Source organism: Rhea pennata, chromosome 2, assembly GCF_028389875.1.
Source record: "Rhea pennata isolate bPtePen1 chromosome 2, bPtePen1.pri, whole genome shotgun sequence".
In the NCBI taxonomy this organism is placed as follows: Eukaryota; Metazoa; Chordata; class Aves; order Rheiformes; family Rheidae; genus Rhea; species Rhea pennata.
This window is the reverse complement of record NC_084664.1, coordinates 59667244-59693436: the sequence shown is the minus strand read 5'-3', so window position 1 is coordinate 59693436 and position 26193 is coordinate 59667244. Positions and strand designations below refer to the sequence as shown.

At 38.4% G+C, this 26193-nt stretch overlaps 1 protein-coding gene across 1 annotated transcript in view; it reads right to left on the bottom strand.

The window, feature by feature from the left end:
* Positions 1-26193, bottom strand: part of CNTNAP2 (contactin associated protein 2) — a 1099877-nt gene that overhangs the window by 756705 nt on the left and 316979 nt on the right. Inside the window, exon 2 of the mRNA XM_062569605.1 lies at positions 1774-1884. Within this exon, the coding sequence (XP_062425589.1) occupies positions 1774-1884 (111 nt within the window). The remainder of the gene's footprint in view (positions 1-1773; positions 1885-26193) is intronic.

Sequence of the window (26193 nt, the reverse complement as noted above, 5' to 3'; positions counted from 1 at the left end):
CACCAGCACTGCCCACCCTGCTTGGGGAGGGCAGGTCACCGCAGCTATGCTTCCTGGGGACCAAGACATGCATTTAAAAAAAGGAGACAAAAAACCCGACAAACCACCACACCCTCACTCCCAAAACAAAAATATCCCATAGAACTCTAAGCAGATCCTCCTATGAAGAAGGAAAACTTTCTTCACCATCAACATTCACATCCTCCTCCCAGTAAAAAGCCTGGTGTACTGGCAACCCATCATAGCCCCCCACTCCAGCCACAGCCACAAGCTGCTGGACCCAGAGCTGCTGCAGAAAGGGGAGCTTAACACCAGACACTAGGGAGCATGTGCATAAGAACTGTTTTATAATTGAAACTTTTTTTCTGTAATGGTATTTTATTTTTTGTAATAATTATGTCTAGATGAATAATGATTCTTTGATTATACTGTTAAATATTTCTGTTAGGCTAATGGTAAAGTCACAGCTTGCTTTTAGGGTGACTTTTAGTCTCAAACTCCACATGCTGAGTATAAAAAAAAAAAAAATGGAGAATCTAGGCATCCTAGGCTGTAATTTGGATGCAACAAATTCTGCTTCTGGATTCAAGAGCATTTCACCAGCTGAAGGTATTTCAGATTTTGTATGCAAACCCCCAAAGATTGCCTATTTTGTTTTTGTTTTCTACAGAGACAGAAAATGCTATCTAGGTAGGAGCAACATAATCTGTACAAGAGCGGGCAAACTAGAGAAGCAGTGCAGTTCAGCCAACCTTCTACAACACCAGTGTTTTATCACTATTACAGATCTTCAGGATTTGCAAGATTGAGGCACTGTAGTCTGTCGGTCTTCTCTTCAAGCAGGCTCAAAAGAATTCTTAATTCCAGGTACACAATGCCAGTTCTTTATATTCTGAACATACATTTTTGGGAAATACAGAATTTTAGTATTGATTCACTCGCTACTTCAAGAATCTGTTGAATTTTAGTAATAACTTTTAGATTGAAGTTCTTTAGAAGAAAACCAACAGTATGCAGAATTGCAATTTTCCGTTCATCTAAAGCTTCGTGTTTAGATATCTCACATTCCTGTGAAATTAGAGATCTGTATCAAAATGGTACACACACAGGCATCTAGAAATAGCAAGGAAAGCTATAAATATTCCTATGGGTGAAGTTTAAGACTTGCATTCAGGCCTTGGAATAAATTTGCGTCACTAGGGACGTAGTTAGACCAGATGGAGCATCATACTTATTGCACCTATGCTTCCAGTAACCACGTGTCAAGTACGCTTGGTTATTTCTGAATAACATTGCATCATTTTACAGAAAAGCATACAAAGGGTAGGTTTCTTATGGTGCTAAAAACGCTGAATGACAGCAATTATTCAGGTTGGGAACGAGTTAAATCAAAGCAGCACATCAACACTGTTTCGCTTCGCTTCAACAAGCATGACTTTGTGTTCATTTGCCATGTGAACACAGACATGCCATTTTAACCAAACTCAATCATGCAACTGTTCGGTATGACTCTGTCAACATTAGACATTTAGCCCATGCTGCTACATGTTATTGGCAGTGTGTTTTTCTCTGTGGTGCAATGGAGTGTAATTACTGTCACATTCAACGGGGGAAAAAAAATGCTTTACATTTATAGAACAGCCTGTCAGAGAGCTGCAACGGTGTTAAACATTAACATTAGCGTACTACATCAAAAGCATTTTTACCTTAAAACCACTGCCCAACACTATTTTTGTTGTGCATACATGAGCATAACACAGAGAGCACCCTTACCTCCTCTTTTGTTTAGCTTGGCATATCCTGGCACGTAGCTACTTGTCATAGACGACGAGCTGCTGAAGGAAGAGTGGGGTAGTGCTGAGACCAGAGGTTCATCGCATTTTTCTGAAACACAAGAGAACAGATCTGCTCTATGCTGTTGTTCAGACCGACACGCTAAGGGGCAACGCAGCCTTTCCTTTTCTGGGGGGAGAATACCACAGACTCAATTTTTCGAGCATGCGGGATGCAATTGGGATACAAACATTTCCAGGCAGCAGGAAAAAGCTGTCAGCCCACATTTGAAGCAACACAGACACACACACACACACGCTAAGAAACTAAGAATTTTTTCCAAAGACTTCTGCAAAGTTAGGTAATAGTAATGCATAAGCATGGGCTGCCACTCTTATTAGGATACTATTAAAAAGAAGTTACTGAGAAATCTTCAGAAGCAGTAGATAAAGTAAAGTTTCAGTTCTGTGAGAGACGTGGTGATAATCTGATATTTTAGTAAAAAAAAAAAAAAAGGTATTAGCATACACAAATCAATGCCTATGAATTATCACGTATTACAGATTTGCTGAGAAAATAAGTTAAGAAAATAATCTTCTAATAATCTTTTTTTAGTATAATCTCTATAATCCATTTTGAGCACTTCACTTCTATTTTACTTGGCATAAAGAAGATTAACTCGGTATTAACATCTAAGATGGATGAGAGAGAAAAATCAAAATCTTTGCCCTTCTAATAAAAAGTTTAGAAGAAATCATCCCCTGTGGGTTTTTCTTTTTTTTTTTTGTTAGTTTGTTTTAAACTGTGCAAGTTCCAGTGAAAAAAATTGGGGCTGTTGATTTTTTTCAAACTCTTAGAGCAGTTAGCGTACTGCCCTTCGCTGCGGTTTTCCCTCAGTTACTCCAACGGAGGGGTGAGATACGTGGGTTAAATCCCTCACGCACGTTTTAGGTACGTTCACCCGCGCGAGGCGACGTCGCGCAGCCGCTGGGCACGCGTGAACCCACGACCCGGCCGGAGCCGGAGGCTGCACCCCGAATCGACTCGCCTCGCCCCCAAAGGAGGGCTCCGGCCTCCAAACGGGGACGGCGAGCGGAGCGAGCCCTGCACAACGCGGGGCTCCCGGGAGCCTCCGCTCTCGCGGCGCAACGCGAAACACAGCGGCGCGCACCGTGTTTTTTTGTTTTTTGTTTTGTTTTTACCGGAATATTGCTGGCAAACTGCTCTCTGCCCTTTCACGCGTTTCGTCAGCTACCACCACTAATGAAGTCGTTTGCCATTAATCCTGCCGACTACATAAAAATGGATAAAACATTTAAAAAAAGAACACTCAAGGACTCTAAGTGCTCACAGCAAAGCTTCTTTGTAGCATTTTCCTACGCATGTCTAACACGATGTTTACCGCAAAGGAAAAACATATCCTCAGTAATACCGCAAGCTTAAGCTGATTTTTTTTTTATAAGCTTTATTTGCCTTTTTCCCCCCCCATACATTTCCATATAAACTCTTGTTGCAAACCAATATAAAAGAAAAACAAAATTAAGCATCTAGTTGCACTAGAAAATAACCAGATAAAAAAAATAAATTCCAATTACATATATCTATTTCTCTATTATAGCCCGAATATTATTTAATGTGTGCTCACACTTACGTGTGTATACATGTACGTCATACATGCACTTATTAAGATACATATGCTTATAGAGTTAAAGTAGGGAAAAAGTGTTATCAGTGCCACGTAATCCTCCTTCGGAATCAGTAAGCCTACTTTACCCAACGCAGAGCTTATTCCATCTCACACATGGGTAGCGGTGCCAAAAGAACAGATCTGAACAGACCTCTAAAACCCCTTTGCACGATATAGCGCCTGATCGTGTGCTCCTTGCGCTTCCAAATATCTGCTAGGTCAAATTCATATTGGAGAGGGATTTTCAGTATTTAAATCAAGTTCTTAAGTTTATATGATTGCCTTCCTCCTCTCACTCACACAGTCCCACATTTTCTAATGATCACAGGGCTTCTTACTCCCCTTTTTCTCTAAGGGGGAAAAAAACTCCAAACCTCGCATGTGTGCAGACAAATATCAGGAATAGGAAGACCTAGAGGCAAAAAAAAATGTTCACTATCATTGCAATTTGATAGATCAGTAAGCATATGGGAGGCTACTGGTCACAGTATTTTAACAATATTTGTTAAAAGAGTTACCTAACACAACAGAAAAGCTCAAAAAAATAAAAGGGGATAAAGTATCACTAAAATCCATCATAGCTGGGTGAAACCACCCAAATGCAGTTCCAAAGAGTAAAGTCATCAGAGCTTCTCTCCACTTGCAGATGCTGGAAGCTACTGAGGAAATTTTATCTCTCCCTCTTGCTTTGACATAGTACTTATTGCTACTGGTGATGAATCTAAACAAAAGGAAATACGTAAAACCTCTTTTAGAAACGAGACTGGTTTCCAAGGCATCATTTGCCTGCGCAGCTTGGCCTGTCTCTTGCTTCTACTACTCCATCCTCTTGGATGGAGAGGAATACCGTCAGCGAGCCTGAGATAGTCAAAAAAGAGATAAAAGCCTGTAGGGACTATCACTCTGATCACTGTTGCAGTCGCAATTTTAGAGCCTTTCATGAACGTGTTTCATTTGGTATATGTTTTATGAGTACTGCATCTGGACTTTTGCTTTTTCAGCTTGCTTGGAAGGGCCAATACTGGAGAAAAAGGAGAATACCCGATTTAGTTTTCCCTCATTGTTATTTAGAGCCAAATTCACTTTCTACACTGGCCTCAGGAGACCAACTAATACCTCACATTTATGCTGACTTTCATATATTTTGAAACCTATATGAGAGGACAGATTTGTTTGTGTGTGTTTAAAAACAGAGTTATAGGAAAGGATTATATTTAAAATGAATAGACATGTTAAGAAAGGTATTAAATCTCATCAGTAACTCATGGCTCTAGGCCCAACAGAAAAAAAAGTTAAAGGGCTGCTTACACTTGCTAATACTTCTAACCCCATAGGAAAGTTCCACTAAATATACTGACTACTTAAACTTCCTCCATAACATGAAATGCTGTTATGCTACAGATTTAAAAGAAGAAAAAAATCCTTGGGAACCTTTGATTCTCTCAGCAGTTTTAGTTATTTCCTGCAGAAACCAATTTTTTTACTTACTAAAACCAGAATCATATATACCTTCTTGTTACCAAGATATAATGGCTTTCCGTATATAAGTCAATGTACTGTGCCCTGTTAATCAATTAGAGTACACTCTCCTGCCAGCATCGCAGCACCACAGAAATAAACTCTCCTCCATACCATTTATCTCAGTGATGTATTAACACCCAAGCCAACTTACATCCGTTTAAATGTGAACTTTCTGATTCAAAACCAAGCTTCCACTCTACTCGTTTTTGTTCAGATAGAAAGAGCTGATAACATAGTAGGTATGATGACATTTGCTACTCTGACTTTCCTAGCAAGAGGGAAATTGTAACACATTTGCATCAAAGGCAAGTGGATGCTAAAAGTTTGCTTGGGATCCAAATGACAGGATAGATTAAACAGAAAAAAAAAAAAAAAAGGTCACTTCCTTGTATTGTTAGGCTATTAAACAGAAGTGCAAAGCCTCTAAAAGCCACCAGCCTCAAATTTCTGAGGGCTAAAAGACTACACACTGGAGAAGGATCCCCACACACTTGCCCTGTTCACGGTCTGTCTTAGGCATCTCCTCTTGGAAGTAAGACCCCAGCTTCGACAGACCATTAGCCTTGAGTGCAGCCTTTCACGTGTTCTGATGTCCACACTTGGTCAGGAAAGCAGATACCACTGTGCTGGGCAGACTATGGAAGGGACATCATCTGCACCGCCTGCAGCTCTTTTACTTTCCAGTTTGTTAATCCATGAACTGTTTGGGGAACTGGGATCAGACTATGCAAAGGGACAAACTCCAACCACAGCACAAAGCAGAGCATGTTTACATAGCTCTCCATTTATCATCTCCAGAAGCTAAAGTTTTTCTCACTACACCAGTGACTTCAATGCCTTTCGATGGGAAAAGCAGAGTAAAAACCCAGTGATTCACTTCACAGAAGTCTATTCAAATGCTCAGCAACCTAATCAATAAACAGGCCACCTATAAAGCTGATGACATCTCTCACCAAAGCAGTCTGCTTGAATAAACAAAAAAGACCATCTCTAGTTCATCCATATCTGCTTAACATTTACATGGTTGCCACAGGCTATAATGTATAAGAAAAGCTGTCCATGTGGAAATTTTAAGAAACAAGAACAATGCATATTTACTGTCATAAGCATTTGTGACTAATAATTTGAAATGACGTTTGAATAACTCAGAATTGCTTATGAAGATTCTGCCAGCAAAGTAAAAAGAACTAGAGATGTCTGCAGCATCTCCAAAAGAGAGAGAAAAAAAAAAAAAAATGTGGACACTTGTAAATAGCAGTCAGAAATAACTGACAGCAACTTATAAGAGTGCTTCTGGAGAACAAATGCTTTACCATCATTATGGCCTGCCGTTCTTTAAAAGATAAAAATCAAATTCACCCATCCTTCTTCAAAAACTCCAGTCAAGATTCTCTTTTGATTTATAATCCATTATCATGATATTGCTCTGGTATACTAGTTTATAGACATAACACCAATAATGACTTGGGGGCAGGAGAACACCACCACGCACCTATGCGTTATCTGTTTATCCTAGAGATGAAGACAACCTGGAAAGCCAGTTAACTTTGATGCAGAAAAGATGAGTGAATGAAATAATATTAAGGGTCAAATATTTCAGGTCAAAAAAAGCCACAATTCATTGCTAGCAGACCATGAAACCAATAAGCCAATTTGAAGTAGTGTTAAAACAGCGTTGACTATTTTATACAACAAAGTTTTCACTTAGCAAACAACATATCACTAACACATCCAACTCAATTATACAAAAACCAAATACAAGAAAAGTAATGCAAGAAGGCTCCTATTTTAAAACACAACTGATAATGCAAATGTTGGGGAGCAAGGGAAACGATCATATCATCTGAGTTTAATTTGTGCGCCAAATGTTAGTTTTTCTAAATACCTTTTTCTCCCGTTTTGAATACATCAAGTGATTTCTCTGCATGAAACATTTGTGAAAAGCAGTCATAAGATTGCAGAGTCACTCTAGAATATCGGTAAGAGGATATGAGCATTGGCATATCTCCAACGACAGCCAATAGGAATATTAATATGGCTGTTTTCAGTTGCAGTGTATTAGTATGTTGAGACAACCTCACATCTTATATTGCACAGGTAGATTTTATGATCTGAAATTAATCCAACATGCTTAATTCATAAGACTGAGTAGGGACACCTGTACCCTCAAAGAGTAGGGGTAAATCAGCATAATTTGCTAAAATATTTTATGCACTGTTCCAAACGCACTTTTAAAGAAAAGCGTGAGATGCTGCAAAGCAGCTCGTGGTCAGCAGCACTATTACCTGCTCTGCACATGCACACAATAACCAGTTGCTACTCCCATTTGGGTGTCAGAAAGTCAGCACAAGTCTTAGGTAAGCCTTATGTGGCTTTTTATTTGCCGTTTTCACTGACATCCATTGTTTTGATCCATTATTTCTCACTGTGCTCTTGTGAATATAGTGCACTTGCCCTACGCAGAAGTCTCAGGCTTTCCTGACGTGATTGACATTTCCCAGGACAGTCTTGACAGATCGCTAGCGAGCCAAGTTCATGTTCAGCCTCATAAGCAAACGAGTCCAAGTGTAACTGAATCTTTTCTGTAAATATCTCCAGAGCTCAGCTGTAATCTAAAAGATTAGAGCATCTCGTATTGATCTCCAGCAATGTTTCATATTCCGCTCGGAGTTGCATACCGTCAATAGAGATAACACACTGCTGCTCCAGAGGGTGGCTGCTGCTGAAGAGGAAGAAAATATAGCAGCTGTTTCCCCCCTCCAAGGTGAAGCCATAAATTACATGGGTTTAGGAAGTCTCCACACAACCTTTACTGCTCAAGGTTACTTCTGAGGTTTATTTCAAATAATAACAACTACCTCTCTACATCCTTTTACAGATTTCTGTAAGGAAAGAAACAAGTCTAAGGCAATGTTGTTCACAGAGGTTACTTCTGTTCAGAGAAGCAAACAAGTAACAAAGCCTGTTTCTTTATTCCAGTTCCAACTTCTGAATTATTTGTCGTGCCACGCTGGCTGAGCCATTAGAGCTACATTTCCTGGATGGTACTCGGATGCCCAAAGACACACAACGGTGCCTTACAAGGTTCTGTGATACCTTGTGAGTAAGTTATGAGCATCCTTGTAACTGAACTTCATTTTTGACACCTACAGACTAATTTTGGGAGTAGCCAAAGCCTTATTAATTTCAAAGGTAGTGATACAGCTACATGTTAGGACCCTATTCCATCCAAGGAACAGGTCATCAATATGTCAGAATTCCTCTTTTGAGGCTTTATTAATAAATATTGTCAGGTTTCCTGGGAAACATCAAAATTAGTAATATCACAATAACAGCATAAGTGCATAATGTGTTCTACGACTGCAGCCAGATACTGTGTGACATTTGATGAAAGGCAGTACAGATAGAAACATGTTGCATGGCAGTCTCCATTTACCTGTCTTTGATGATATTTACTTTAAGCCTTTTCTAATTTTCAGAAGTTAATTACAGTGATCTACAATTTAACCAGAGAGATATTTTGTAAATTCTGAACTGAAAATATTTTTCCAGTATTCCATTTCAAAAGGGGAGTACTTAAAATGATGCCTTACTCTATTCAGCAGCATTCCATTATGAATAATTAAATATATATATATATTAAATGCAGTTTTTACTGCTTCTGTCTGCATCTCCAGTAAGATTTCTGGAGTGTTTTTAGTGAAAAATAAAACCTCACTCTTGGGAGAAAGGGATTTTTTTTTTTTTTCTCTCTCCTTAAAACAAACCAAGATCAAAACCAGTCCTGATATTTTTTTCCCCCTAGAGCCCACAGAGCTATACTAATATTGATTAAAAATCATAGCAAAGCATTCTACAGTACATTGAGAGTTTGGCAACTGGTCATACCACCCCACCAGTGTATCTTTTAAGAAACAGTTTTTCAACTACTTTGCACACTGTGCAACTGAAAAAAATTGTACGAGCAGCACCTTCTCATCTATTCTTTCAGTTTCTAGAAGAGTCAGGTCAGTCATACCTGATACAGTCCAAAGCAAGTCAGTTTGGCTGTACGCTAGGGACTTCATTGAACCGCCTCGAACACATAAGGAACAACAGCCTCTAACCCCTATGCCAAGCAGTTCATATGTATTTTTCTAGCATATCTAGTCTTCAGATGGCACATCAGTTCTTAACCTTCTGACATTTGAATATACTTCTTTGCTTTCTATGGTAAACACTTCCAGCAGCTTGAGGGTAATGACAGTGTATTTATAATATGCAGGTGCTTTCTATGGCTAACTATTTAGTGGGAGAAGATTTAAGTGAAAAAAAAAATGGAGCTTTATTTCATCACAGTTTAAAATTAGCATAAAAAAGGTTTTGTTCCTGATACTATTGTGAATTGTATTCTTAATTTTAAAGCATCTTAGAGGGACATCAGGTTAGCAACAAAACTAGTACATAACAGACATGCCATAATGTGAGCTTTGCCAGCTGCCTGCCCAAGAGGTTATACATGAGCCCTAGGAGCCCACTCAGGCTCTACCAGATACACATGAAAGGCATGGATTAGACATCACTGATGCCTTAATAAGCAACTGAAATAGCTATTTCAGGGACATTTTTCAGAGAATTTATGGTTTTCCAGAAATTTTCCTAGATGGAATTAGTCTGAGAAATAAACACAATAATCCTACAAGGTTTTGCATTAAACCATTACACAGAAATTTTAAAGTAACATTGCTGAATACCACGGAGAATGTTATAGCTAACCAAGCTGCTTCTTCAGTGCATTTGTAGCTATGCATGATTCTTCACAGACAGAGGTATCCATCAGCATTAAGCACAGAGAAGCCCGAAGTCAGGTTGCATTAAAAATTTTGGAGCAAAGAACTGTGCATGCAACGCTGAGCAACCACAGGGCTGGAGAACAAGAAAGAGCACTGAAAAATCTTCTCAATTTATCTTGTCAAGTCTGATCTAACTTAAAATACATTAGCCAATTAACTAGTTCGTGTTCTTCCTCAGCCTGCCCTATATCAACATGCAGTAGCAGCCTGGTTTTTTTAAGTTTGTTTTATGACCCAGAGATAAGACAATAATACATAATTATTATTTTTCTGAATAACTTTTAACAACAGTTTAACTTTTTATCATCACTTTAACAGGTTTCCATCTCTGAGATAAAAGCTTAATTTAAGAAGAGAACATACAATCTTTTCTAAAAAAAAATAAATACTTATTTTAATGGTGCCTTTACTTATAGCAGTTTTATATTGACATGAATCTACTGAATTCAGAGCTATTACACCAGGTTCAATTTCCTTTAAACAAGATCAAAACAGCCAGTATGGGACTTTAAAATTGCTAGTACTTGAATAAAAAACAAGGCCAGAAAGAGCCGAGTATTAACTCTCAAAACATACAGTACAAGCGCAGAATAAATATATTCTCAATTTTGTGTATAAAATAGAAATACCAAATTGCCTCACAAAAAGAAGGAAATAAACTTTGTAGGAGATAATAAAACATTCTTATTTATTAAATTACAAATTAATATGTTTGGTAGAAGTCTCATAGGAAAGCCAAAGCTGCAGATTCCCAGCTGAATGCCTTTATATATATATATATAAAACTACCCTTCCCCTCCAGTGGCTGGGGAAGAAATTCAGCTCCTGCTAGACAGAAAAAAATACTTAATATGATGAAACACACAAAGCACGTTGCATATTTGGTTAGATAAGGAAAGATGGAAGTTAGGGGAGCACAAATGCAGTAGAGAACAGTGTTTCAGTTTGCACAGCATGATGCAAACATGACTTAAGCCTAGACCCAGTTCTCTCTCAAAGATGCTTTATTAGTTCCACGCTGGTGCATGGTTGGTTATTGCCATCACCCCTTGGGTACTTTCTTCACAGCAGAAAGTGCCTAGTATTTGGCTACATATTAATTGCAGAGGCAACCAAAAAAGCAAAAACCAAAAAGTGTATGAGCTATGAAATTCAACTGTATCACAGCAGGAGCTTTCCCCCCCCCCCCCCCCACAGCAAAAAGCAAATGAAGGTTAACCTTGACTTCCCTCCTCTTCACTTTAAGTATTTCTCCCTGCCAACCGCAGTAGGAAAGACATGCCTTTCCAATTCCTGTCGCTGAAGCAAAGGAGGATTTTCTTTGACTACATTCTTCAAACTCTTTTGTAAGACTTCATTCCCTCACAGTTCAAGCATCAAATGACCACATAAATTAAATTGTGATGATGCACTGATTGCACTGAGAGTATCAACAAAACAGTTCCCTGAAAAGATATTTTAAGCTAATGAAAGGCAAGAAATGCATTCAGTTTTTTACCTTAGTATTGCCTTAACCTAGGGCGTGTATGGCATACATTTAACATGTTGTTGCTCTCAATTTAAATTCCTTGAAACAGAAGATCACACTACTCCAACTAAAGCTCCCCAAAATGAAATACGCTGCATCTTTCGGTCTTTCAGGGCTAATATCTTACAACTTTAAGGAATGTATCCTGGAGATAGGGGGATTAGAATCCCTTCCTGAACTAGAGATTTATTGATTTTTGGTGGAGAAAAGATATTTATAGTGAGATAATGCTTCACGTGTTACACAGTACCTAGAGACTGTTGTGTTGAGGAGAACTTAAGTAAAAAGACAAAATTGAAATTTAGAGTCCTGCCTAATAGTTGAGGCCTTAGGCTTAGTTACACTGCTCAATTTGGTTGAGCTAGAAAGTAAGTAACAAAAAAGTAACAAAAATTGGCACTTAGCTATATCTATATTTTTAATTTTATGACATCAAAATGTCCTTTTCTGCTTATGTCAGTAGAAGTGAAAAACATGCAGAATCCGTAAATACCTTATTATATTTAAGTCTTCTGCCAACCTGTTTCTTCAGGCAAAAAGAAAACCTCAAAAAAAAAAAAAAAAATCCAAGAACACTGGTTATTAGTAAGACATGAATGCCCTAGTCCAGATTTCCAAACTCTTCTCTGTATTGTATGCTGAAAACGGCAGGCTGCGTTACCGGCAGCCTGTAAGATAAAATATTCACAGATAACTATACACACTCAAACCAATTATGCAACACGGTTTTGACACGAGAGGCTCAAATCTCTTACCCTAACGACTGGAAAAAACTGTATGTAAATCAGAGCAGGCAGGCAAACATTTTGATATGCTAATGCAAAATGTGTAAGTTGATTCCAGCAAGCGTTCAACATCCTGGGACACACTGGAGCAACAGAAGGAGCAGCTTATCACTAAACAGCAGTAGCTTCCTATAACACATTCTACAGGTGTATTTTACCTTATTCCTCAAGGTTTGAAAGTATCCAGCATTTGATAATTAATCCAAGATCAAATATTCACCATCCTAACACTTGTTTCCCTAGTTGCTAATGGAAATGTCTCATCTCTACAGAAGCAGATCAAGATTTGCATGCATTTGTGCCTCAGAAGCTGAGCAGAGCATCTTTCTTTATAACACGCTGGCAAACTGGGAAGAGGAAAATACTGACTTGCACTTGTAAAAGGTTGCTCATCTCATGACAGGGTAGCCAGCACTACAACCAAACTGCTTGTCAGGCTACTTGGATATTTCCCCCTCTCTCCCCTATCATTTTTCTTAACAGAGTAAAATTAGAAGTGAAATGAATGCTTGAACTAAATGATTTAACCTCATCAGAAGAGAACAATAAAAACATTTGAATATCTATATTACCAGTATTAAAGCTTTTCTATTTTCAAACTGAGCAAAAGTCAGAAGAATCAGCGAAAAAAAGGTATTCTTCGATTTTTAGATGCCAACTGCTTTCCAATGTCAAAATTCAGTGCAGAAGAGACATCTGCTTTAGATATGCACAAACTCTAGCTGTTATTTTTACACTCATTGGGGGCAATAAAATCTTAGCAGTGGGGAAAAAATTAAAAAAAGCTTCTGTAATTGTGTTTGTGTGAGCAGATATTGATTTCAAATTGTGAAGTTCTTTCTTAAAGGGAATTAAATTCTAGTGAACAGTACAACTAGTATATACCCTCATTGCTACTCTATTTTCATATACTTGCAAATGTAACAGCCAAGTTACTTTTGCCCATTGCATTAGAACACCACCACTGAGACTGAGCTCTTCCAAATTACATCTTGCTCTACACCCAGGAAACTACAATAGAGAACGTGATTTAAGCACATGTTGTCCTGAGAATATCAAGTCTGACAGATTAAAGGCAAAAAAAAAAAAAAAAAAAAAAAAAAAAAGCCTACTCTGAAGAAAAATTTTGATGGTTTGAAAAAAGTTTAAGTTTTTATTTTTCTTAACTTTGCTTTAATCTAATAGCATTTAGATGATGCAGTGAAGATAAATGACTACATAACAACTCCGCATGTGTACAATATGTCAGTATGAATATTGAGTGTTAGATGCTCTCACCATATGAATAGCTTCAGGTGAAAAATATTATGAGTATATTGTTGATAGACCAAACTCCACAACTGCAGTAATTTAAGCAATTAAGAGTGATTAATTGCCAAGGGTGGGTGCACTGTGTCAGACAAAAAACACCTAAATTTTATGCTAGCTCAGATGTTACTCAGAAGGAAAAATATATATATTAATTTATTCTTAATTATTTAATATCTGCCCAACTGGTAAGTGACATTTAGGATTCAGCTAGAGGTAGAGTATTACAAGTTCCTGTGTGCTCATTTCTTATTGGAGCTTGTTCTTTGATTTTTAACAAAGAAAAAAAATTTAGAGCTCTAACAAGCATATGTGATTTTTATCATTTGACTTGGAGAACACAGAGCAGAACATCAAATTGTTACTCTATAGGGGCTTCATTGCTTGTTGGGGGCTTTTTTCGGGGGGGGGGAGGGGAAACATGGCAGTGAGGAAGCGTCCAAAGACGCACAGCACCCACCGATGTTGCACGGGTTACCCGAGCAAGTCACAACGTTAAATAAAACGTCGAATACTTAAGAGTGCTGCAGAAGGCCCCAATGTTTTTGATTCAAAGACTGCTGCGCATTTCTCTTAGACTAGACTTTCTGGTTGGATTTCCTCTCTCAAACCACTCCGTTTTTGGTGAGGAAAGGGACACATTACAAGCCACTTTGGTCAAAGTACAGCACAGGAGAGAACCTAAACCAAAGCGCGCTGCGACTGAAAAAAGCTTTCCCTTTTTTTGGCTTAAAGCTTGGGAGGGCTGGGAGAAAATACATTTATTTTCTTGTACGAAACAAGCTTTGTCAACGTTTCCAGAACGTCGCTTAACTAAAGGATCGCTCTTGGCCAGACTAAGTCGGGGGACACGCGGTGCCGGCGCGCGCTGCTCCTGCAGCCCCTCACAGCAGCACGGGTGGAAGGGAAAGGCCGGCACCGCTCCGTCCCCACAGCGGTCGCTGCCTTGCCCCGTACCCGGTTTAATCTGCCTCAGTTCCTCCCAAAAGCACGAAAACGTGCAGCCAGCTCCTCCCAACGCAGCACGCGATACCAGGCTCGCAGAGATGCGAGACCTAACCAAGCCTCCTCAAGGAAATCGGAGCTTCGCTATCCGCAGGAAAGCCACCCGCGCCCTGCGCAGGCTCGCGTGGGGCCTTCGCCGTGACGGCAGGAGGGAAGCCGCTGCTAAAACCAAAGCGAAGCAAAACGCAACGTCCGTTCTGAACCCAATGGTGATCAAAATGGATTTCCAGAGCGCTTAACAGCAGAGCCTGGTGAACCAGCGTTCGCTCGTATGCGAATTTTTTCTTTTGGTCACTGGTTACAACAACTTCAAGTAGAAAATAGGTATAAAAAAAAGACAAAATCATTTCAACAGTATATGTGCTGTTTCATCTTTTTTTTTTTTTAAACTTTTCCTTCTTGTCTCATCATAAACTTGGACTTACAGAAAAACTATAGTGTGTTTTTTTTTTTCTATTTCCTTTTTCAGAAGAATTTACCAGCTCGCTTACTCTAGAGTATTATGGAAATCCACACCAATGTGTTATGCAGCAGTCTTAGTTGTCCAGCACATCCTGCTATTAATCTATTTTTTTTAAATACAAATTGTTTTTTTCTTATATAATTATCAAATGCAAATGGTGTTGACAACAGCATTGTCTATTATTGTACCCTCATTATCATGCATATTTACAACTGAAGCATTTTTAAGGCCAAGAGTGCTGTGTAATTACGCTCGGTAAAACCTTATTATTACTACATGTTTAACATGTCAGCCAAGGAAAATAGCACAGTTAAATTAGCATATCTGAAATATGAAGGTGACTTATAATTATAGCCCATTTCCTCCAGTTTTAATCAAATATTTGAATATTCGAGTTCCAAAAAGCTATCCTTTATAACCTTTCCTAGATCAAAAGTTTGCATTATGTTTGACGTGAAAGATGCATGTTGCAAATACGTATATAAATATGCATACATGTGTACATACATATGTATATATATGCACACACACAGAGAGCAATGTAGTGTCATCTGTAGGACTGGATACTTTGAAATGAGTAGTAAAATATCAGAGAGCTGACTTATCAGCTGTCAGATGCACCATACATATTCATGCTAAAAAACGCTCGCTAAATGCAGAGACTGGCTTTCACAAATTTATTTAAGGGCATCTACAGAACACCAAGTTCCCTCAGTGAAACGAACTCTCAGTAGTCAACTTGTCTAACTCACCATCTTCAATATGATACTTACCCCAAGAACAGAGTTCCTACTTCGACATTTATCAAGCCACTGATACCATCCTGGGGTTTGTCCTCAGCAACGCAGATTGCATTCTTCCTCAATAAAATAAATACATAATAATAAAAGATGATAGGAAAGGATCTCAGTTATGCTGCCTTTTTGGTAAGCAAAAGGCCTCTCAGCTGACTCATCCCTGCCTCAGCTGCCATGGAGGAGCCAAGTGCATCTGCCCATGATGGGATGGGAAAGGTGCAGCTCAAGGAAGCAGGGAGAGACTCTTACTCACCTACTCTACGCAACCATTTCAGCGGTTTGAGCAAGGGCTGCCGATCTGGCACTGCTTGCCAAAACTGGTGGCTGAATCTGAGGATTCAGCACGCATCTGCACAACGAGCAACTTTTAATGTAGACCCCTAATAGCAAGTATGACAGCTAGCCTGACTTCATGCATTAGTCTACATTTTAAACATCCATTTGAAAATTGCTTTTGGGGGATATATGCATCAGCAGCAACAGTATACCTTCATCAAAGCATTATGATTTTATCTTCACATCTACATATACAACAGCATGCAGTAAACTTTAAACAGACTACGACGCGAATCACCATAAACAAAAGAGACTAAACGTGAGACTGTCTTATCACAAAGTGGCATTACTTCTAACAGCCTCAAATAACACAGTGCTCTGAAGGCTATACCTTATCCTTCTACAGATTAGTAAGCCACTTTATTTCCTACTTTAAGCTTTTTCAGTAACCTTTACCCAGAGTAATTCTGCATAAGAAGTAGTAAAACTATTCAGTGCTCTCACTCAGGTCTGAATAAAGGACACCCAGCTTGCATAGGAAACCCTCAAAAAGTACCATTTATAAAATCACGCTCCAAGTATGACGACACCTTTCAAACTTTTTTCCATCCCCCTTCTGAATCCACAAAGGATTAAGGAAGATATGTCCAATCAAGTAGGGAATTCTCTACCTCGAGTACACTTAAGATTTTTGGTTCCCATAAAAATTATGTCAGAGGCATTGAAAATAAATAGAAAGTAAACAGTATATGCAAAATTCAAGTGAAGAGACAACAGCCAAAAAAAAATAGCAAAACTGGTTTATGTCACAAACTTCTGATTTTACTCAATAAATTTCCTTCACATTTAACAAATTAAATTTATATTTACTAATAGCTTCCTGAATTAAAAAGAGAAAGAAAAACTTGACTCACTTGTTTGTTTTATTCTCAACATTAATTTCATTAAGCTACTCTTAATTTCTTTTGCCATGTTAATTTTTTACGACCAATGCAGTTTGCCAAAATAGTAGCCTGAACAAATGTGTGAAGAATTAATTTTGTCTTATAAATGAACGAACAGGATTGGAGAAAGATAAAATGAATGACTAAATGATTGCAGTTAACCAAAAAGTTCCATTTTGCTCCCTTATGAAGAATGATTGAATATCAATTTATCAAACTCCATTATCGTAATGGGGAGATACTCTACACTTGATCTTAGCCAAAAGGCCGGAGAAGATGTTTTAACGACTTTCTGCTCCTGCTTAATGAGAACATTTCATAATTACTGCAACAACATCTGTTTGATTAATGACTCTTTTCCAGGATTCATGCATACTCCTTCAATTCAGTTGACGATATACATTGGGAGCACACGCGCACACACACACATCTTTAGTAGCACGTGCTTTTCTTCCTGTATCTGTGTACTCGAGCACTTCATTATTGAGAAGAAAAATATAACGGAGAACAGATAGGACAGCGTAATTCTGATTTTCTTCACTATAGACAAAAGCAGTTTGCAATTTCTCCCCTCTATTTCTGTACTTAGTACTGAAAGGCAAATAAGTTTGTACTAAACATTTAAGTAAAATTTGCATTAAAAAGGTGATGGCTCCAAATACCATGCCTTCTGCCTCAATGCCATCAAAATACACACTGGTGTTGTGCTCTCACAATCCTGGTAATATCCACTTAACAAAGGACTACAGTTATTCTTAATTTGTTTTTCATTTCCCGAAAGAGTAAGTGCAACATATCTTAGACAGTTTTCAGGACAAATTCGAGTTCTTAATCAAAAAAAATAAAGAATAGAGAAGAAACCTTGGAACCAAGACTGTAAGACCATATCTGAATATCTGCTATATTTTGTATCATTTACATAATAAAAGGTGTTACTACCAATGGCATTATTAAGGTTCATGAAGATTCTTTTCAAATACTCAAACCTGTCTTGAAACTTACTGACTCTACTTACTGAGTTCTACTATCCCATCTGTTAAGAGTTATTTGAGAAACCAACAGAAAACCCTTTTGATTTCAAATAAATTTTTTCTTGAAGATCCATAACCTATGGTTCATAAAATGATTTCAAAATATGTACTTGCATAAACAGACTACCATCATTATCTATGGTCTTCTCAACAATTAGATTGGTTGCACGCTACTTTTCCTGCAAAAATTAGAGCTGGGCATCAGGATCCACTAATCCATTCCCTCTGGGTCAGAGTGGGAAAATACATTGACTGGGACACAGATTTAGTACAGCATTTTCACAGCACTTGCTGTGAAATTCAAGATACATTATAAAAGGTACAAAAGACAGCCTAACTTCTACAAGAGCTGATAAAGATAAAACACATGCTTCTCAACAGGTGCCTCACGTGATACGCACAATACTCAGCAAATATTTAGAGGAAATACTTGGAGGTATTTTCCAGCTGCAAAAAAGCCAGCTTGATTGTGGTCAGCTTCTAGGCCAAGCTCACGAATGGATACACTGCACACTCATAGCAGATCTCTTACAGAAAGGGAGAGACAGACACCGAATTTTGGCATCGTAACAGACTTGTGGGGGAAGACACCAGTTTGTCTGAAGTGTAATGGAAACAGATTTCAGCCTAATGCCAGTATTACAGCTTTCAGTTGTGATTTAGTAACCAGCTCCTTATCATTCTCTTGCTTTACAGTTCCACTTAGCCTTTCTGATAACTAATGACTTTTAAAGGAGGGGGAAGTGAAAGACATTGAAGAAATCTAAAGTGAAAATAAAACAAGTTACTGAGCAAATAAACTCGGAATAATACTTTAATTTGAATAGAAGGACTGAATGTATTATGATATAGCCTCCAAGTTTAGAGAAACTAATTTATAACCTATATTTATTAAGTTTACAAAATCACTGTATCCTTTCAACACCACAAAGACCTGGATTCCTCACAACTAGAAGGGCCCGTAGGGAGCCAAGCACTGAACAAATGAGGAATTAATCATCCAATGAGCAGCACAAACCTCTATGCATAAGGGTGGGGAATGCTGATGAAGACGTGTAAGATACTTTCCAAAATAATAACTGTCCCAGTCACGTAGTAGCAGGTATCTTTGAACATAAAAGTATCAGCTGGTATCACATGCAATAAAGAACCTAATAAACTAGCTATAAAAATGCATATCTACTGTAGGCAGGGCACAGAGGGACCAACGCAGTATACTTACTGGTGAGCTACGTTTATAAAGCAGATAGTGGCTGCCTTGTTCAGGGACCTCAGGGGGACGTTCGTTCTCACGGTTATGACAAAATTAAGCCCTAAGGTTGCTCTGCTGGCCTAAGACAACCTAAAGGACTCTGGAGACCCACGAGACAGCTTTCTGAGCTTCTCCATAATGATTTTATACAAAGGCAAGAAGCAAACATCACAAGAAGCTGAAAACATTGTAACTTGCCAGACACACAAAGAGATAAAAATAGAGGAAACGTGATTTACTGGAAATCTGACAGCAAGAATTAGTAAATAACATAATGGGTAGAAAGCAGAAGGATGAGCACAAAGAAGAAAAACTCCTCTACCAAGAATAATTCAATAATATAACTTTTTACACTATTTGAAAGGCAGAGACAGGCTTTTTCCCAGCTCATTAGCTTCCATAAAAAAATTAGAGATCTTATCCACAAGTAATAAACATGTATTAGATCTTCTGATTCTTTTTTTTTTTTTTTTTTTTTTTTTTTGTCCTTTTTGCCCTCAACTGCATGCATGCAGATAAAAGCTCCCTCTACTGGCCCTGCTTGTTCCAGCCAAGGAAACATAATCAGAGTAAGTTCCTGTGGAAATCTTAACACAGTTCAGCTTTCATAGATGCTTAATGATAAGCATTCAGTATTTAGTAGCCATTAATTCACAAAATCTATAAGTTATTATAGATCATACATTATTCTTTGTAACAGTTTACACATTTTTCTCTCTTCTCAAACGATGACTATGAAATGCATCTTTGCATTTCATCTATGACGCAGAAAGTGAACAGCATCAGATTTCTTATTTGCACTGGATTTGTCAAGTGCAAAAATCCATTGCCTAAACACATTTTGTAGTGGTAAAAATAGACAACTAAGTATGAAAGAAGTGATACAGAAAGGTGGAAAGTGTTTAGAGGGAACATGAGCAAGATGAATACATGATTGCTTTTCCATGCCCTCTCTACTGACATACGGTTAATACAACCATCAGTGAAGATGATGGAAGAAAAAGAGCGGTAAGTGATTTGAAAGAAAGCTTAAAAATCCCAAAACATACACACAGCAGCACACTAGTGATAAACATGGGAAGCCAAACCAATACAAACACAACAAGTATAAAACTCGGGAGGGAATGATGTTTCTTCTAACCTCAGTCCTGGAAAATTGGACTGGACAGCTTAGAATTTGACTGAATATATTAGGAGAACATCTGTCAAATAACAACTAGAAATGGGAGTGGAAGTATTCAGGGAGAAGAGAGATACGAAATATGGAACAGAGCAAGAGCAGAAAGTAAAGAGAAACTATGATTGAGAAGTTAAGGAAAACCAAGAAATTTTAGTGAAAGCAACAGACAAGCTACGAATCATCAAAATGGAGTACCTCAGTAGAAATAAGTTAAAAATAGTAAGAGAATATGATTTAATGTAGTTTGGTAAGTCCATAAGTCTGTGACCTCTGTGAGAGTCATTATTTTATTTTAGGAAAGCAACTAGTGTTTATTTGATTTGATGGTATTGGCATTTGCAGAAACTGAGAAGCCACTGGGACTATCAGCAGCAAAAGCTAAGAATTATAAATCTGAGACCGACCCGCAGACAAGCGCAGCTCCAACCTGCATGCATTTCGCTGACTTCAATAACGTTGTCATCACCACGTTGTGCCAAGGACGGCAGAAACTCAAAGAGCGCCCTGCTGATGACAGAAGGCAGAGCCCTGGCTGGCGGGCACCCCAAAAGAGCAGGAAGAAGCAGCTGCAGCAAGCGTCATTCCACTCCTCCACCTCTCCAAGTCCCACAGTGCAGAGCAGATACAAGTCAAAAATGCTTTAAAGTTGGCATATTCTAGTTGGCATTTACATTTTTAATCAAAAGTATTCTCTCTATCAAAGAGTCAGTAACAAAGGTCACAATATTTTTCCTGTTTTTATTTATTTTTAGTCTTGTTTTTAAGCAGCAGTAGAAAACCTCAGCTCTTTCTGACTCTTTCCATCCTAGTGGATTTACTAATTATCTGTTTTGTTGCTGTTCACCTGCTAATTCATCTAGGTTAATTTACCTTTATTTTAAGAGCGAAGGAAAACTGCAATCAGCAAAACACAAATCCTTAATTGGGTTAAAACTCCTTAACTAGCTACTTAACAGAAGAGTGGTTGGTAATTTATGTTATTCATATTTTTTTTGGGGGGGGGGCTTCATTTTCGTTTTCCTTGAAAAAAATATTTTCATTATTTCTGTATTTGCAATGCTTTGCTGCATCAAACAGAACTTTTAAGGTGTCAGTCACCAGCCACTTTATACGATGGCACACAACACTTCATACCCGCGCAACCCCCTTCTTCATAGGGGAAAAGATTTAGGGTATCACAAGAGTCTACACCAAAGCAGAGCATCTGAGTTACTGCTATCAACAGTCAACTTTGGCAGGACAAGCAAACAAGTCTGTAATTTCAAATTACAGACACGTACTCCTACTCCAGAAAAAGGCCATACATTGAGTCAGGCTTCTGGCCTCGCTGGATTCATTTCGGCTAGCACAGGGCTACTGCTTTGCAGTGCTGCCACTGGCGTACGTGCGAACACTGAACCGGCTTGGATCAAGGGCTACGTCAGAGCTCAGGCCGGGTGCTCCTGTTACCGACACAATTTCATCCTTTCTGCTAGCAATGACATAAGCCACTTCTTGATAGCGTTCAGACCCAGTGGAGAAAGCAGTCGACAAACTGCACGTGTTGAGGTTTTGGAGGAAGCCAAACACCGTGTTTTCCAAGAGCTGCTTAAGAAAGACTGGAAAAAAGGAAGAATAAAGTGAAACTTGAGCAGAGAAGTCACCTTTGCAAGGTTTTATGTTAGCAAAAAGATTTTCACAAGGCCTGAATAGATTTTAACATATAAGTAGTTGCAAATACAAGCAGGTAAAAAGTCCTCTGGGATTAAAGCTCTGAGCGGTTGTTCTTATCAAAACTGCTGCTGCCCCAGCTCAGCACCTACGTTTAGCACAAGCAAATGCGTGCAGCCTACCACTAGCAACAGATGGAGCTCAGACACCCCGACTGAAAATCAGAAAATACCCAGACAAAGCAGCCAGCGCATTCGCCTCAAGATCGGCCAGCGCGGATGAGGGCATGCGTTACCCGCCCACTCGAATAGCTTACTTCTAGGTACAAACACAGTCCAAAATCTCTAAAAATTTTATCTTCTTATTAAGGAAAGGTGTTTTCTGCATATTCCTATAGCTCCTGCTAGCATTGCAGACCAGGCAGTGCGAAGACCATGACTGAGGTTAACATCTAATTTATGCAGCCTGTAGTAGAAACATTAAGCAGAACCCAGATTTAACAAGACCTTCACAAACACAGCCTAAGTTTAAGCACTTCAGTATTCCCAGAAAAGCCAGCTAACACACTCTAGCCAAAATAGGCAGCTTCACAATTGCACCGAGTAAGCACTTGCTTCCAATTTCAACCCTTTTATTCTTAGTTCGGTATTTGAGCCCAAAATCATCCAGCTTGATTTTCAAGTCTCTGGCAATCAAAGCTGCCTTTTCAAGCTTCACATTATTATGTGAAATTTAACACAGGGAAAAAAAGAAAAAACACACACACAGTTAACTTGAATCCCATTGTACCATTTCAGAGTACAACTGTATTTAGCAAAGGTGAGGGGGGAGGAGGAAAGCAAAGCACCTAGACCATAGCACAGCCTCATTTCAGCTGTACTCCAAAATAAGATATCCCTCAGAAACACTGAATTTGCTCATTACAACGAGTTGCAAGAGTAACAGAGCTTCGTTTTCAACTTCCAATTAATGCATCAAAAACTTTCATAGAATTTATTTAAATTAAAATTATGTTCTGATTTGGCACACCATTACTTTCTAGAATGTGTTGCCTATTGATAACAAACCTGCATTTGTACGCCTCTTCTCATCCAAAATGCCAGCCCCTACTTTAAGATCACGCGTGTTATTTATACAGAGGCAACATCACAGCCCCCCAGTGAAGCATGGCCACGGGTGGCATGAAGCACAGCAGCTGCTCAGCAGAGCACAGCTCCGCTGTGGGCTACAAGTGGAAGGGAGGAGGAATATTACATGTACTTTGAATTACAAATAACCAAAAAAAGAAAAAAAAAAAGGCCCAGAGACAACGGTGTTCGCAAAAAATACATTAAATTAATTAACAGAGCAGTATATTAACACCACACACTAAACAACCGAAAAACCTAAACTCCATAAAAAAAAAACTCAAAAAACATGGTATTTTTCTCACATATATCAACCAGTTGGTTGAGGTCAGAGGAAGCAAGTAAACATACACAGTGCCCTGCAGCCAACTATATAATCAAAGGTATTATAAAAAAAGTACTGGCAGCCCTTTCTCTCTTCTGCAACTCAGAGGAGTCAGTTCGAGCACCTCTGCTACCAGTAGCTCCAGCTTGATGCTGGAGCTGTTCTCAAGCTGTAAATGGGATCTACAGTCACACCAGAGTGCTATAAAGGCTTCAGACAACAGAAAGTGCCAGTCGGGATGCAGCCTAGACCACTCTGGTGTCCTGTAGTTTAAGGAACAAAGTATTGTTTCGCTATTTTGGCCTTCTGAAAGACTATGAGGACTATATCTTTGCTTATAGTATTATTTCAATTATGGCCTTCAGTCAGAACTATTTTCTACATTTTTCGTACAAAAGGACTCTCTTTCTTGGTTAAAAAAGACATTATGTGAATTTTTCTTCTCCTTTATTCTTCCTGATCATAAGGGACAGTCGCTCTGTTTTACTCCATATGGAGTCTTACACCATCCTTGTGACTATAGTGTCATTCGCAGCCTTACACAGCGACACTACTAACATTTGTCCTTTGTGTCTTTTCATTCCCCTCTCCCCACACCCCCCCCAAAAAAAAAAAAAAAAAAAAAAAAAAAAAAAAAAAAAAAAAAAAAAAAAAACAACGAAAAACCCCCATAGGGTGAGCATAATATAGTATTTGCTTTGAGTTCTCCAGCAAAATCAAAATCTTACCCAAAGAAATGAACCTAAAAGAGGCTGGTATAAAAATAAATAAATAAATGGCTGAAAACAGAATGGAGCCCTTTGATTTTAATGCCACAGTTCACTGATTAGCAGTGTATAATCGATGACAGGATAGATGCCACTGTGGAATAGTCCCTGTCATGGTATGCCACCTCTAATGAAAGGACTGTTTCTTTCAGTAACACTGTATTATTGACTTGGACTATAGTTTAAGGAAGATCAAATCAGCTCAATTAGTATGCTCATTTGTATTCAGGCCATATCATCCAGGGTTCAGTTACTAACATTTCGTTCCTGGAGATAACAAAATGTTTGTGCATAATGTATCTTTTCATCCTTAAAACTGTAAAGGTCATTGGATGTGAAGGTATTGCTTTTCTGACTGCTGCACTTCTACAGCTATTTCATTTTAATTTCAGTACATCTTTCATAAGCTATTGACATAGTAAAGTGAGGTAAGAACAGTTCCTACTTTTAAATTCCCCCTCACTACCGTAAATACTGCTGCTTGTTTTATTTGAAGCCATAACAGACATATCCTTCCCTACCTAGGATAGATAAGGACTCATTTACAGACTTTGTAGAAATTTTGCTATCCATGAAATCATTTCCCCTAGAAAAAGTGAATTAATAGGCTTTTATAATCAACAGGAATATTTCATTTTGTTCCATTTTGTCTGATCACAAAGGCCAATGGACATCTATCTATAGGTCTTCTGTATACAGACACATGCCTTGACACCTGTACAGTAGCTGCAGAAGCCACAGTATCTAGAATGATCAAAATGCTTGGGTATCACCAGTTGGACACACACTACTTATATTTTAGTATAAGTATAATGGATTTGTAGCTCTTGGGAAGAGGAACAGCTCAGAGCAGGCCACATGAAGCTTTTGGTGGGATCAGACTGGCCCCATTAGCTGATGACAGACTAAACCAACATTGACACGATTCGTCATGCAGAGCCACAGAGCCACCCAGAAATTTACTCCCTACCACTACATCCTCAAAGACTCTACATGCATGCAAGGGAGCTACTGACACATTGCCAAATAGAGCGAACAAAGATGTAAGCACTCCTACTAGAATATTCCCTTTCAAAAGAATTCTTCAGGGTCTCTGGTACATGAAAGTATTTTTCAAGCAAAAAATGGACAGACATAGCATTTTGGTGATTATTGCCAAATGTCTTGCTTTCACTAAAATCCGCCCCCCCGTCAAAAAAAAAAAAAAAAAAAAAATCACCTACTTAGGCATATAAAGGGGCTTCTTTATCACATACTCCTGCAAAGGAACCTTTGTCTTTTTCTACAGTTACCTCAAATTTATAGTCTGTAGCACTAGGAAGCATTTTGACTTATTTCTTAATAAACGTTCTAAATCATTTCTTGCACAAGATGATTCTCAGACGGTCAGATATTACAGTGGAGTCATAAACAGGCAAAAAGAAAATGTTTCCTTTTATTAGGATCACTACTTGGAATGACATATAGATATGCTTATCTTTGAGAAACAGTCATCCTTCTAAATATAATGTTATCACTGCCTTCTAAAATTACATAGATCTTTATTGTCACTTAGAATTTAGATTTATGTTTATTCTGAATAATCTGCTGAGACAATTCTCCTTATGAAATCATGATCCATCATCTAACTGTGCTTGCACTGTGTGCTGTATCAGCATATAACATGGCAACATAATGAGACAAATGAAGTTCAGTAATATACCTATTAAAGAGAAGCCCATCCTTCCACTTTAAGCGGATCCAGAAAATAAAAATTTATATATAAAGAATAGCAGATATTAGATGAGACAAAAATATCTGAAGCATTTGAATGGAAGAACCTGCAAATCCTAAAACTAAGTGCTCAAGCTCCAGAGCTTATTCAGTATTTTATCATTTAGCTGACACCACAGATAATTGGAGTCCGAAGACTCTTTACATTGACTTTAAAGTCAAGTTTGTT